This window comes from Prionailurus viverrinus, chromosome E1 (assembly GCF_022837055.1).
Source record: "Prionailurus viverrinus isolate Anna chromosome E1, UM_Priviv_1.0, whole genome shotgun sequence".
NCBI classification, from domain to species: domain Eukaryota; kingdom Metazoa; phylum Chordata; class Mammalia; order Carnivora; family Felidae; genus Prionailurus; species Prionailurus viverrinus.
Genome location: NC_062574.1, coordinates 53,116,223 through 53,129,578, shown reverse-complemented (window position 1 = coordinate 53,129,578; position 13,356 = coordinate 53,116,223). Strand labels below are relative to the sequence as shown.

The 13,356-nt window shown below is 52.3% G+C and overlaps 1 protein-coding gene across 7 annotated transcripts in view; it reads left to right on the top strand.

The window, feature by feature from the left end:
- The window catches only part of B3GNTL1 (UDP-GlcNAc:betaGal beta-1,3-N-acetylglucosaminyltransferase like 1), a 97,849-nt gene that overhangs the window by 14,187 nt on the left and 70,306 nt on the right, over positions 1-13,356 (top strand). For all 7 annotated transcript variants that reach the window (XR_007146728.1, XM_047832082.1, XM_047832081.1 and 4 more), the window contains one exon: positions 2,351-2,415. Coding sequence is in view for 3 of the 7 variants with exons in the window: in XM_047832082.1 (XP_047688038.1) it covers positions 2,351-2,415 (65 nt within the window). In the remaining 4 variants the exon portion in view is untranslated. The remainder of the gene's footprint in view (positions 1-2,350; positions 2,416-13,356) is intronic.

Genomic DNA, 13,356 nt, shown 5'->3' with positions numbered 1-13,356 from the left:
GCACAAACATTTGACTTTCTTCAAGGCAGTAATATTAAAGCAAATTCCTTGTCTTTGCCAAACATAGGACTCATTGTGAGGAACTTCCAGCTTCCTTAGTGAGACATTTTCCTCCATTATCCAAATTCTGGGGTTTGATTTGTACCCCTTCTGAAACCTGACTCTACTGAGCAGCTTTTTAAACAGAACTCCTGCTAGTTTAAATGTGACTGTGGGCCGTCTCTTCCCATTTTCATCTTCTTCATACGGCTCTTGGGTTTCGACCGCGTGACGCCTTTTCCTGGGTTTGCTGTGCTTGGCGGTGATGATGGCGCTTTCTGCAGCTGCCGGTGCGGCTGCCAGGGCCCCCCCTTGTGCCCTTCTTCTCTGCTTATTACACCTGTGGCTCTTTGAGATCTGGGACCGGTCTGCCAACCGGTTGGCATTGGCTAAGCTCTAGGATTCATGCTAAGATTGAGCTGCCACCTTGCGTGGAAACACCGGTGCAGGGAGACTTCCCGGAGCTTGAATTTGCTCAAACCCCCCACTGAGCAGCTGCCTTCTCCCCCCTCGGAGAGGCGCTGTCCTCAGCACAGAAAACCCAGAGCTCTGATGTGGCCTGAGGCAAGTGCGCTGCTGTGTCCCTGGCGCCAAGGAACCTGGTCAGGTCGCCTGAGCCTGATTATTGGAGGGATTTATTGTTTTACCTCTGCACACATCTGTTTCACTTTGTGTGACTTTCCTCCGTGGCACCAAATCTGTAACTAGATGGTTAACTCGACTCAGGTGTTGGCAGCCTCTTTTCTGTGGAGCGTGTATCTGTGCCCCTGAGGCCCCTTTGGCCCCTCTAAATCCTCCCATAACCTGCCCTGCCCTCCGTCCGGACTCAGCTGTCTCAGCTCAATTTGCTGACGCTCCTTACTGGCCAGGCCTGCCTTCCCACCTGCCGTGGACAGCCCGGTGCTCCCCACACCGTGGCAGGCTGTGGCTTCTGCTCTTTCTCCTGGCGCTACCCCAGCATGGCTCAGTGGGCACGCAGCCACTTTTTCCAACCCAGTTGTAAGTCGTAATCACTTTGAAGCCAAAGACTTTTTAAAACATCTATTAAAACATAACATCCGGGACAGCTGCGAGGCTCAGTCGGTTCAGCATCTGTCTTCAGCTCAGGTTATGATCTCACAGTTCGTGGGTTCACATCAAGCTCTGTGACAGCGTGGAGCCTGCCTGGGATTCTCTCTCTCTGTCCCTACCCACCCCTCCTCAAAAATAAAATAAACACTATAAAAAAAAAAAAAAGAGGGGGTGCCTGCGTGGCTCAGTTTAGCGTCCGACTTTAGCTCGGGTCATGATCTTGTGGTCTGTGAGTTCAAGCCCCACACGGGGCTCTGTGCTGACAGCTCAGAGCCTGGAGCCTGTTTCAGATTCTGTGCCTCCCCCTCTCTCTCTGTCACTCCCCTGCTCATGCTCTCTCTCTCTCTCTCTCTCTCTCTCTCTCTCTCTCTCAAAAACAAGCTTAAAAAAACAAAACAAAACATCCGTAAGAAAAGTGCACTTATCATAATTGTCCAGTTCAGTTAATTTTCACAAACTGCCAGCACCATGTCACTGGCACCCGGAGGAGGAGCCAACATCACCCACCCTCAGAGACCCCCATCTCCCTTCTGGTTCTGCCCTCTTCCCAAGGTGACCTCCCGATTCTGGATGAATTTGCCATCCTCGTGCGCTGTGTGAACATCACCCGCGTACATGGGCAGCCCAGGGATGTCCGTTCTCAGCGTGGTGTGCTCTCAGCTTTTCCGTTCTACATCGGGGATCTGAGGACAGTCACACCTTGGGAACATGGGGTCTGCACCTAGCAGGGGAGCCCCTAGGTGTGTGCATGTGCAGAGATAGTAAACGCTGGCAGTGACTGGAACCACCACTGAAGATACATTCAGCAAGTACTGATAAAGCATCCCGTTCGGCGAGTGCTTAACAGCCAATCACACGCGTGTCACTGCTTCGCATCTACACAGACATTTCCATTCAGTGACGTTTTGATTTTTTTGAAAATATTCCCCAGGGTTAGCTTCGTTATACTCTGAATGGTTGCTGAATTTGTTTTCCTCCAGGGAGCAGTCCCTCCTTAACACACTGGGTCTGGGTGGGCTCTTTGCGTCCCAACGTAACACTGACTGTGTCTCCATCCCTAAAGATGGGACACGGTTTTCCCTTCCCTTCCTTCTCACTCCGTCTAAAGCCAACTGGATTTTACCTGCTGGGGTACCATGTTTTGAGCTTCCTAGTAGTATGTGTTACTCTAAGTTCAGGAAAGAAAATACCATCAGAAATTGAATTATAAAAGACCTTTTCTTTTTCTTTTTTAAAACAGTCGGATATTCTAAAAATCAAGCAATAGCACAGAGCTCGGGGTCTTACCTTTGCTTTTTGGATTCGGTAAGTAACTCTTTGTTTTACTTAAAATGTGTATATATGTAGTGGTTGAATAATTAAATGACCTTACATTTTAGTGTGGTTCTTGAAAATCATTATGCTAATATATAATGATCAGACTTAAAAGTTAAGGTTCATGGGCTCTTGCTGTTAAATTGCAAGAGCACATAATGAGTTAATTAATTTTTGATAAATAGGATGGCATAAAAATACAGAATTGCACAGCAGAGAATCACATAAATAAAACTGAAGATAAACTGGGACAATGTGGATAAGCACTTAAAGGATGAACAGCCTTAGGGAGACAGAGGTCACACAAGTTATAAGGAGGAAAGGTTCATCAGGAAGGAGGGGAGCAGTCAGACTGCAGCTGAACTCTCACAACCTTTTTATCACTTGTGACCAAGGAAACACAAGTGACATTCGTGAGATACGAGCTTTAAAAACCAAGTTAACAGGGTTTTCTGAGGTGCGTATACTCAGTATTTGCAAAGTGTGAACTGGGGCCGTCGGCAGCATAATTTTGCATTTTGTATCAAGAACTTAAAAAATGCTCATGCCCTCCACTCCTAGATTTCACTTGTAGGGATCTCAGAAATTCTGAAAATGATTTGTGTGCAGTCTGTACATGGGCATTACTACATTAAAAAGCATTTTCAGTAACATGACAAATGATTACAATAGGCGAAGCATCACTGCACAGTGTGTATTTCAACCATGGATTTTCTCTTTAATTAGCTTATTTTTTATAAATTTTTTTTTTATTTGAGAGAGAGAGAGAGAGAGAACGAGAGAGCATACATGTAAGCAAGGGAGGGGCAGAGAAGGAGAGAAAATCCCAAGCAGGCTCCAGACTGTCAGCGCAGAGCCCGATGCGGGGCTCGATCCCACAAACGGTGAGATCATGACCTGAGCCAAGATCACAAGTCGGACGCTCAACTGACTGAGCCACCCAGACGCCCCTCTCTTTAATTACCTGAAAACCCACCTTTAGAGTGTCTGTCTGCATGCAGTCTCCCCTTGGGCCCCTCTGGGTCTCGGGACACAGGGTACCCACCTCCTCTGGGCATTCCTTAGGGGGTTCTGTTGAGCAAGGTCAGCTGTGTGTCAGAATCTCTGCTCGTGCTGAATTAATCCACCTACGAACCTACTTTTCTTCTCATACTGGCTCAGCCTTTCCCTTGATTACCAGGAACACGGGGTGGGAGTGGGGTGGGGGGAGGTTTGGGAAGAAGTTTGCCTGACGGACAGCCCTGCTCTCGAAGACAAGCCCCAGGGCTGTGGTTCCTTTTACTTAGACTAAAACTCCTTTTCATTCCATCATCTCCTTCCAGACCCTGCCCTGGGACCTGTTTTCACTCTCAGATGGTCTGTCCAACATTTTTCTAAACAAAGACAGTTTCCATTAAAGACAGTCACACCCACCATGGTCCACAGTGTGCTTCTTAGGGCCTTTGGGTGAAGGGAGGTGGTGATTTTCTTGTTCTCCTTTAGGGCTGCTCTTTATGAAATACTGGACAGTGACAACGTGTTCTCTTGAATGGCCATGGATGCGTTGCTGTGTATGTGTTCCAGAATCACTGGCAGGATTCTGGAAGCTCTCTCGGTGTGCAGGCTCCACATGGACAAGGCCAGCAGGACTCGGGAGAAGGAGAGAGGAGGGCTGAAGATGCCCTCTCCTCTCTGATATCCTGTGCAGCTTTCTCTCTGTTCACTGGAGAGTAGGAAAGAAAACGTAGGAAGGCCAAGTTGGACAAGGTGGAGCCCAATTTAGAACAGTGAGGACTGCAGACCAGGGAGGCACTGAATAAACTTGCTGATGGAAGTCAGCATAGCCACCACTGAGCTGGCAGAGGGCAGGGCAGAGAACCAGGTCCCTGAAAGTGCCCTTCCGCAGTGGGCAGGGAGAGGAAGAGCAAGTTGGATGTCTGGCCCCATCACTCCCAGAAACTGTAGGGAGGGAGGCAGGCGAGGGCTCAGAGCCACAAGGTCCCTGCTTCCAGGAGCAGGAAGCCCCCAGATTGGGCATCACGATGTCTGCGTTCTGGGCGTGGGCGTCTGAAAAGATGATGATGCTGAAGTCTCACCAAGAAGACTTGGCCTGACTCCAGAGATTTGACTTGTTCTCAGGGTTTAGTTGGAAGAAATCAAGGCAGTAAATTTCGGTGAGCTTTGCGGTGGAATTTGCATGACCACCTTGCTGTCCTAGCCAAGGGCCTGGAGGTACAGAAGGGCCCCACAGTTCCTGGCTGAGGGTGGAGTAAGATTAGCAAACAAAAAGTCTGGCTTTTAAAGAAGGTAGCCTTAGGCACATATTGTGCATCAGGCCTGGGGCCTGAGTCCCTGGCCCCTGAAGGTCAGCGTCTGTGGAAAAGAGGGCTTGTAACGGGGTTTGGGGGGGGGGGGGGGGCTGCACTTCCTCCCCAGGGGTACCCCGCCACTTTCTGCCACCGCAGAGAACCTGTCTGCGCCTGCTTCCCTGGGGACCCCGGCAGTGGTTAGCCACCAAGGAACAGTCTGTCCTGGATGGCCACAGCCCCCAGCAGGGGCTGCTGGCCCGAGGGGATGGCTCAGGGGATGCCCTGTCTTCCAGGAGGTGTGTTGGTGTCCTTAGTAAAGGACAGAGACAGGCTGTGCGCCTGTGCTGCCCTCCGGTGTGGGGATGTGCCTTTGCTGCCCCTGGCGCCTTTTCTCTGTGCACCTTGGTTTTATTTGTTTAGTTTCTGATCTTGTTGGGTTTGCTTCGTTTCTAATGCTCATTACATTTCAGCCTTTCTTTTCACTTTTCTCATGTAAGGTTTAAGGCGATTCATTTTCTTGTGGTGACCATGGTGGGTGCCCCTCAGTCCTGAATAGCATGGTACACTTTTTAGCTTCCGTTGTGATTTCTTCTCCTTTTTAAGTGTAGACCTCAGGATTTCAGGAGCAGAGAGCTGAGTCAGTCACGAGCCTTGTTCAGGACACGCTCTCACCATGTGTCGTGCGTGTGTGGTCTGGTCGCTGTGTCTTGACTGTGTCGCCTAGAGCTAGAGCCGGCTCGCGCTCTGACCCTACCCCTGCGGAGCTCTGGTATTTATACCAATCTGGAAAAGTTCGTTAAAAATTTCAGTTGTTTTCGGGGCGCCTGGGTGGCGCAGTCGGTTAAGCGTCCGACTTCAGCCAGGTCACGATCTCGCAGTCCGTGAGTTCGAGCCCCGCGTCGGGCTCTGGGCTGATGGCTCAGAGCCTGGAGCCTGTTTCCGATTCTGTGTCTCCCTCTCTCTCTGCCCCTCCCCCGTTCATGCTCTGTCTCTCTCTGTCCCAAAAATAAATAAACGTTAAAAAAAAAAAAAAAAATTTCAGTTGTTTTCATGCGAGGAGTATCAGCCTGTGTGTGATATTTTAAAACTTAACGTTGTTAAGATATATCCATACTGTTGTTGCCAATCTTTATAGTTCATTCAGGTTTTAAAAATTGAGGTGAAATTTATATACTGTGAAATGCAGGATTTCAATGTGAAAATTATGTACAAGGTGAACAATTTGGTGAGTTTTGACAACTGTGTACCCCTAACACCCCAGTCAAAATACAGAATGTTTCTACCACCCAGAATGTGGGCCAGAGAGCACTGCGTGGGGCTCGAATCTGCAGGAAGAATCACACAGCGTGCCCCCTTGTGTGTAGCTTTTCGCTCAGCGTAACGGTTCTCCGTGGCATTTTGTATGTCGGCAGCTTATCTTTTTATTGTCTGTTGTGTGGACGTGCCACAATTCGTTTTTATGCTGTACTGTTTACTGACATTTGGGCAGTTTCCTATCTGGGTTATTTTAGCGAAAGCACCGTGAACATTCACATCCAAGCCTTTTTGTGGACTGCGTCTCCACCGCGCCTGGGAACATACCAAGGGGTGGAGTTGACAAGTCATAGGGTGACACTTGCTTCGCCTTCGGAGAACCTGCCGAGCCCAGAGGCTGCCCTGCGCCCGCGTGGCGGCTCTCCACCTTGTGGTGCCGCGGACGCTGTCGGCCTCAGTGCCAACCATTCAGCAGACGTGCCGTGCGTCTCGTGGCCGCTGTACTTAGCGCTTTCCTGCTGCCGATGATGTCGAGCACCTCTTCTTGGGTTTATTGGCCATTCATTTCTTTTGTGAAATGTCTCCAAATCTCTTGCCTTTTTTTTTTTTTTTTTTTATGGGCCATTCATCTTGTTACTAGTTACGAAAGTTCTATATTTTGGATGCAAGTCCTTTGTCAGATTCCTGTACTGTAAATATTTTCTCCCCACTGTGACTTGCCTTCATATTTAATGGTGTCTTTTGACGAGCAGAACTTCTAAATTTTATTGAACTTCGGTTTAGAGGTTTTTTTTCTTTTATACTTGTTTTTTTTCTAAGAAATCTCTGAAAATAGTTTCAGAGGAGAAACTATTGTCATATTTTTTTCTAGTAGCTTATGGTTTTTACTTTTATATTCAGATCATTGTCTATCTCATACTAATTTCTGTGTGCAGCAGGACTCAAGGCTAGTTGGTGTTTATGTGGGGACTCGGTCACAGCACGCTTCGTAGAAGACACTGCCTTTTCTCCGTGGAGTTGCCCCAGTGCTCCTGCCGAAAGGCAGTCGGCACACCAGTGCGGGTTCATTTCAGCCCCTGTCCCGTCCTGTTTGTGTGCGGCCCGCACAGCACTGCACACACCAATGGATGCATGTGCCCATCCCCCGGGACGGCTGCTTCCAGCTGTGTCACAGTCTGTTGCGGGAGCGAGGGCGCCTCGTGCGGCCATCTGGGGGAGGGACGCAGCGCTGCCGTCGCGCGGCTGCAGCCCTCAGAGCCCTGGCTGCGGGTGGGTCCGCAGCCCCTCAACACTCAGTATTGTCAGTCTCTTGACTTTTGCTGGCGCCTCACCGTCTCGACCTGTGCCTCCTGATCGGGAATCGTGGCGAGAACAAGCTCGGTGGCTCCCTTTTCTCCGGACGTGAGCTTTTGTCTTCTTGCCCATTTTTCTGTTTCAAACGTAAAGAAAATTCACGAAGACAGTACGAGAGCTCTGGTTTGCGGCCAGCATTGTGCCTGTCACCCAGAGTACTTTGTTTCCTACAAAGAAGGATGTCTCCTCCAAGCAGAGCAGGGACACATACATGACATATGCCCCCACGCCGAGCCTGCTTGTGTATCACCTGCTCAGAACCACACACCTCAGTTACGTGTCTGTTTCCTTCATCCTGTCAGTCTGGGACATTCCATAGCCTGTCCTTGATACTTTGGACGGTCCCAGGTACTTCTCTTGTAGACTGCCCCTTCAAACAGGTTGTCTGATTTCTTCATGCCAGTGTTAGGCCAGTATCTTTGTCCAGAGCACCTTCTTGTTGCCCCCTCAGTGCGTGTGATTTTGATTTGCCCTGTTCCTGACCGTGCTGTGTCTGGTCATTTGGTGAAGGTGGCATCTGGACAGTGGGAGCTCTGGCAGGCTCTCATGAGCTCTCTCATGGATTGCCTCTTCAGCCAGCCTTTCCTGTGGGCACGCCAGGGTCTGTGGGGGGGCAGGTCCTTGGTCGGGAGAAGATAGTTGTGGTCTGCAGTGAAGGCAGGGCGCCGAGTGGAACTTGACCACAGGTGGTACGTAAAAATGAAATGCTTTTGCACAAAGAGGGCTTCTAAGACCCCTTTGCTGGATTGCATTTTGGCTCGTTGGCCGCTGGGACACAGTCTGGTGGCAGCTCCCAGGCTGCTGCTCGGATGGTAGTTCATTCATTCATGTGCCAGGTGGTACTGGGGACAAGGGGTATAGCAGTCAACGAATCAGACCAGAGCGAAAGCCAACGTCTCCACTGCGACATCAGGCCCTGTGGCCTTCTCGCCTCCTACTGCCTCCACCGACCCTTGCGTACTGTCTCATGCACAAGCCAGGCCCATGTCCCCTCCAGCTTCTCAGCGAGGCCCAGGAGGAGCTCCACCCCCTGCCTGCACACAGGATGCCCTGCTCACAGCACTCGCCACCTTGCAGGCGCCTGCCACGGACATGGTGTGCCTTGGCCTGGGCCCTCACGGTTCAGGACACTCTGTAGAAGGGGCTTGTGTGCGCTGTGAGCTTGAGGGGCACTGTTTCCACTTACTTAGGTCTTTGTGTCTTTCCTACAGGTTTGTGAAGTTTGTGCTGTGTTGGCGTTTTCTTTGAAGCAGCTGTAGAGAGATGGTGCAGTCTTGCTTTCTGCATTCACTTGCTCGTTGTCAGTATAAACAAATGTGATTATTTTTGTGTGTTGATCCTGCAGAACTCCCTTTTAGCTCTAGGTTTGGGGCTACATTCCTGAGGATTTCCTAGGTAGACAGTCGTGCCATCTGCAAATAAGGACAGTTTTATTTCTTCCTCTCCTGTCTCTGTGCCCCTCATCTCCGCTCTTGCCTCACTGCACCGAATAGACCCTGTGCTGTGCTGGGTGACAGCAGCGCCCTTGGCTTTCCAGGATCCTGCGCGGAACCCACTGAGCACTGTGGGCCACGTGCTGGCTGAGAGCTTTCCGCGTGAATAGGTGTTGGGGTTTGCCTCATGTTTTTTTCTGGGTCAGTTGCGATTTGTTGGTTTTTAAAATATGTGTGTTACTGAAGATTTGTAAGATTTTTTTCCATGGTTTTAGAATTTGGAATTTTTCTGATTTGGAAATTTTCTGATCGTTCCTGGAATTTGGTGAGCTCTTTCAAAGCATAGTGTCAAGGTTTTTTTCAAATAGATAAATTTTCCTATATTAGCTTCTAGTCTCCTCTTTTTCTATCTTGTTTTTCCCTTTTGGGTCTCTTGTGCTTGAATGTTGGGTCTTACAGTCTGCTCATCCCTTTGGGATTTCTATTTCCTTCTAATTTTGCATCTTACAGTTTGACCTTCCAGCTGTTAGCCATGACCACCCACTCCATCCTCGCCGTGGCTTTTAGGAGTGGGATCTTTTGCTTTCAGGTCCCGTCCCTGGCGTGCCCCTGTTTTGTCTGCTCCCCCAGCAGCTCCAGGGGCAGCCGCTTCTCTCTGCTTCCCAGGCCCTCTGAGATGGGTTCATGGCTTTTTGTTTGTTTGTTGCTTTCTGCCCCCTGGGAGGCTGGGCCGAACTGTCCCGGGGCCAAGGCGTCAGGTGTGTAGTCCTGGGGCCCAGCCCTTCCATTCACACACGGGTGGCCTCTGCTGGGCCCCACAGCAGGCCTGTGATCCAGGTGTCCTTGGTTTCTGGTCCTTTCTCTCCCAGCCTCCCCCTTTCCTCGGTCCTCCTGACAGATCAGGGGATCTTCCTGGTGCACTTGTGGCGAGTTCCTGGAGCATGGAGTTGGGCCTGGGGACCACTGGCTGCTCTCTCCTCGAGACTCTGCATGACCGTGGCCTTTTGCTGCTCTCTGGGCGGCCAGCGTGTTCAGTGGAGGTGTTGGTGGTGCTGGCGGGGACAAGTGGCACGACACAGACCTTGGGCCTGCTCCCTTTAGCATGCTGGAATCTGCTTCCCTCACTGTGGGAGCTCTCAGGTCATGCTATGGTCGTCAGAGGGCAACCCGGGGCCTTGCCCACCTCACCCAGAGTGGGGATCCACATCGAGGATGAGAGGCTTCCGTCAGGCCTGGCTCTGGCCTTCCATCAACACACTTAGATCCTCCAGAGTGGTCTCATTCATGGGGGTCATTCCCTGGACTGTCCCCACCCCTTCCTTCCATTCCTTCCACACAGGTAGCCCCACCTGTACCCACTGAGCAGACGTTTGTACCAAGCAAGTCTGTCGTCCCGTGAAACCTGCCTGTCTCAGAGATGTGAGGAAGGTGGCTGTGGGGGCTCCTGTGCCCATGCCCATGACACATCTCGGGCCTCCTGCATGACCCGGCCTTTCTCTGTGGTCCTGCTGCTGTTCAGAAAACTGCACGCCTCCTCCAGCAGGGCTGTGTGCTTAAGTTAGAAGCGGGGACGGTGGCTGTTACTGAGTTGGCCACGGCGGGATTGGTGTGCAGAGTAGTCCCTCCAAAATACAGTGCCACGTGCTTAAGGGGATCTTTGATTCAGTCTTTTCTGAGTGAGTTTCCCAAGAAAGAGAGCAGAAGTGTTTGGACACCCACCTTGGTGCTGTCATAGTGCCCAGAGGGCACAGGGCTGTGTGGACAGAGCGTGGCCCTCACTGGAGTGCCCACAGGCCACCTGCCCAGGGCCCCCACGAAGGCCTCAGCACACGGAGACTACGTGGGCCTCGGAGCCTCTTTCCCTACAAGCTGGAGGGCTGCTTTGCCTCCTGGACACATCGGAGCCCTCATATCCTGGGCAGTCTTGGACCCTCAAGTTGTTGGCTCTGTGCTTACCGTCTTTCACCTTTGAGTCCAAATGGGCGTGTGGAACCCAACAGGGCCCTGTGTCGGGTGGCCCCAGCATCTCCAGGGTTTGACACGCACAGTCTGGCTTTTGTCTGGCAGAGCGGGAGGTCCTGTGACTCATTTGTGAGTGCCAGAAAGTGATTTGAACCACTTTTGCCGTGAAGCATTTTGTCCAAACTGCTAGGAAGTAGCAATGCTGACTGATCAGAGGCTCGCGGTTCATGTTTCTGTTTCCCTCTAGTTCTGTCCCGGGCGTTTGGGGAGGGTGGAAGGTTGAGGCAGACGGAAGGGGGCTGAGTGCCTACAGGGCTGGGACTGGGGACCTGGCTCTGCTCGGAGACTTTGGAGAGCAAGGCATTTGAGCACAGGTGTGGCTGTCACTGAGAGGCCGCTGGGTGGTGGTGTTTGCTCTACTTAGAGCGGCCCACCAGCCAGTAACTTGTTAGACACGCCTGTTGCCAGCGGGTCAGAGGGTTTGTTTTTTCTCCTCTCTGCATCATGTGCCCACCGATTTTTATGTCTCACTTACAGGGTCATTCAGAAAAGAGTATTGTTGTCCGCTCCGTAGAATGTGCTGCGACTTTAGAAAACGGGCAACGTCACGGGCTCAGGTCTGCGACAAGCAGAGCCAGCTGGGTGCCAGGCCTGCAGATGCTTGCTTTTCCGACTGAGCGTCAGCTAGAGATTTCGGCTCCACAGGCGAGCGGGGGTGGGTGGGGTGGTGAGCTGCTCCTGCCCGAAGGAAGCAGGAGAAAGCAGGAGAAAGAAGTACGGGGCCTCCGGGCTGGCGCCTCGCGGCCTCTGAGTCATCTCTGGTCTCACCGATACTGGCATGCAGAGTTTCGTGTGAATAGGTTCAGAACTGAGGTGAGCTTCAGCAGTTCGCAAGCCAAAGTCCTTTTGCCGTTTTATAAAGTCATCCCTTTCATTCTGTCTTAAACAATGTGTCTGGTAAATACACGCTCCCCTCCATTCAAATAAACAATTGGCAGAAAACCCAAAGTTCTGTTTAAAGGTTGTTTTACGGACTTTATCAACTGATGGGAGTGTGTTGATGCCTGTGTGGTACTCGGCCTCTGGGGGTATTTGCTAGGACCTGGCTTGCAGCCCCCGTTGTGCTGCCAGGGCGGGGGCAGCGCTGGGGGGCGGTCAGGGTGGCCACCTCCCGCCCCCGCCCGCCTCTCCTTCTCCAGACACACCACAGCCTCTCCTTTCTGGGCTTCCTCTCCTCCTCTTTCCTGAGAAATAAATTATGGGCTCTGTTTTAGACCCGAGACCGGGAGGGCGTTAGCTGGGTCAGGAGCCGGGCCACGTGATCTGAGCAGTGACTCTTCCCCAAAAGGCTCGCCTGGATCCTCTGAGAAGCGGACGGTGTCTGTCTCCTGGTTTGATGGGCAGCTGCAAATCAGTGCTGCTCTGGGGGGCGGGGTGCCCACTTGTGCTCTTGGAAGGAAGAGAGATTCCTTCTCGGCACTCATGAAAGGCCTCCCTGGAACAGACAACAGTTGAGGAAAGGGCCGTGTGAGCCCAGAAGTCTCCGCACGTGTCCGCTCACACTGTCCACAGGAGTCGCACTCACTCCCTCTGCGCGTGTCCGCTCACGCTGTTCACGGGAGCCGCACTCACTGCGCACGTGTCCGCTCACACTGCCCCACGGGAGCCGCACGCAGCTGTTTGGTGGTTGACAGGCTCCAGCTCTCGCCGAGCGCCACTAACCATGATTTCTTACAGAGACTCAGGCCCCGGACAGCAGTGAGCCTTTGAGCTATTTTCTGTTTGTGTAGCGTGTTTTCGTTGCGAGGCTTAGGAAAGGGGGAGGACCCGGGTGTTTGCCCAGCTGCTCCCTCGAGCGCCGGTCCTGAAACCCCGCCGGCCAGGGGGAGGGCTTGCTGCAAACGTGGGTTGGGACCGCTGCGAACGAAAAGACCCCAGGCCCCGCAGGCAGACTCTGTCTGCCCTCACAGGCTTCCAGACACTTCCTTCCGCAGCCAGCCAGCTCCGGTGGCCTCCACCCGAGAAGGAGAAGGTGGCGCGCCTCCTGTCCCACTCCAGTGGCAGTGACTTCTCCGCTCCCTGCCCTCTCTGTCCCTCTGTCCCACGTACCCCTGCTGGTTCCTACAGTCACGCTGGCCTGGCAGACAAGAGGGGCCGCTGTGACGGAGCTGGCAGGGGTGCACGCGGGGACTCTGCCCTGGAGACCTGCTGGCTCGGGAACCGGCGGGCAGGGGGTGCAAGGCAAAGGGCCTCTGCTCTCAGCTGCGTGAGCCCTGGGCAGTCCCCCATCCTGCCCCTGCAGCCTGGACTCCCCTGTGCTCCTCCTCCCTCCCGCTGAGTCTCTTGCTCATCTGAGGAATTCTTTTCTTCTCTCTCAGTTAAAGGCATTTCCTTTCTCAGAGGAGCAGGGAGCCAGGGCTGGGGCACTGGCCACACAGTCCAGGTTCTGTCAGTGGAGGGGCCACACAACTTGAACGTGTGTGTGTTCAGTGAATCTGCATGTGTGACCCTAAATGTCTTTTGTGTGTGCTTCTGCTACAATTACGGCTATAGAAAAGTTGTGTATGCACACGGGTGGGGGCTGGAAACTCAGAGCAGTAAAATCTGTGCATTGGGGAGATGGTGGTTCTCCGGAACATTTC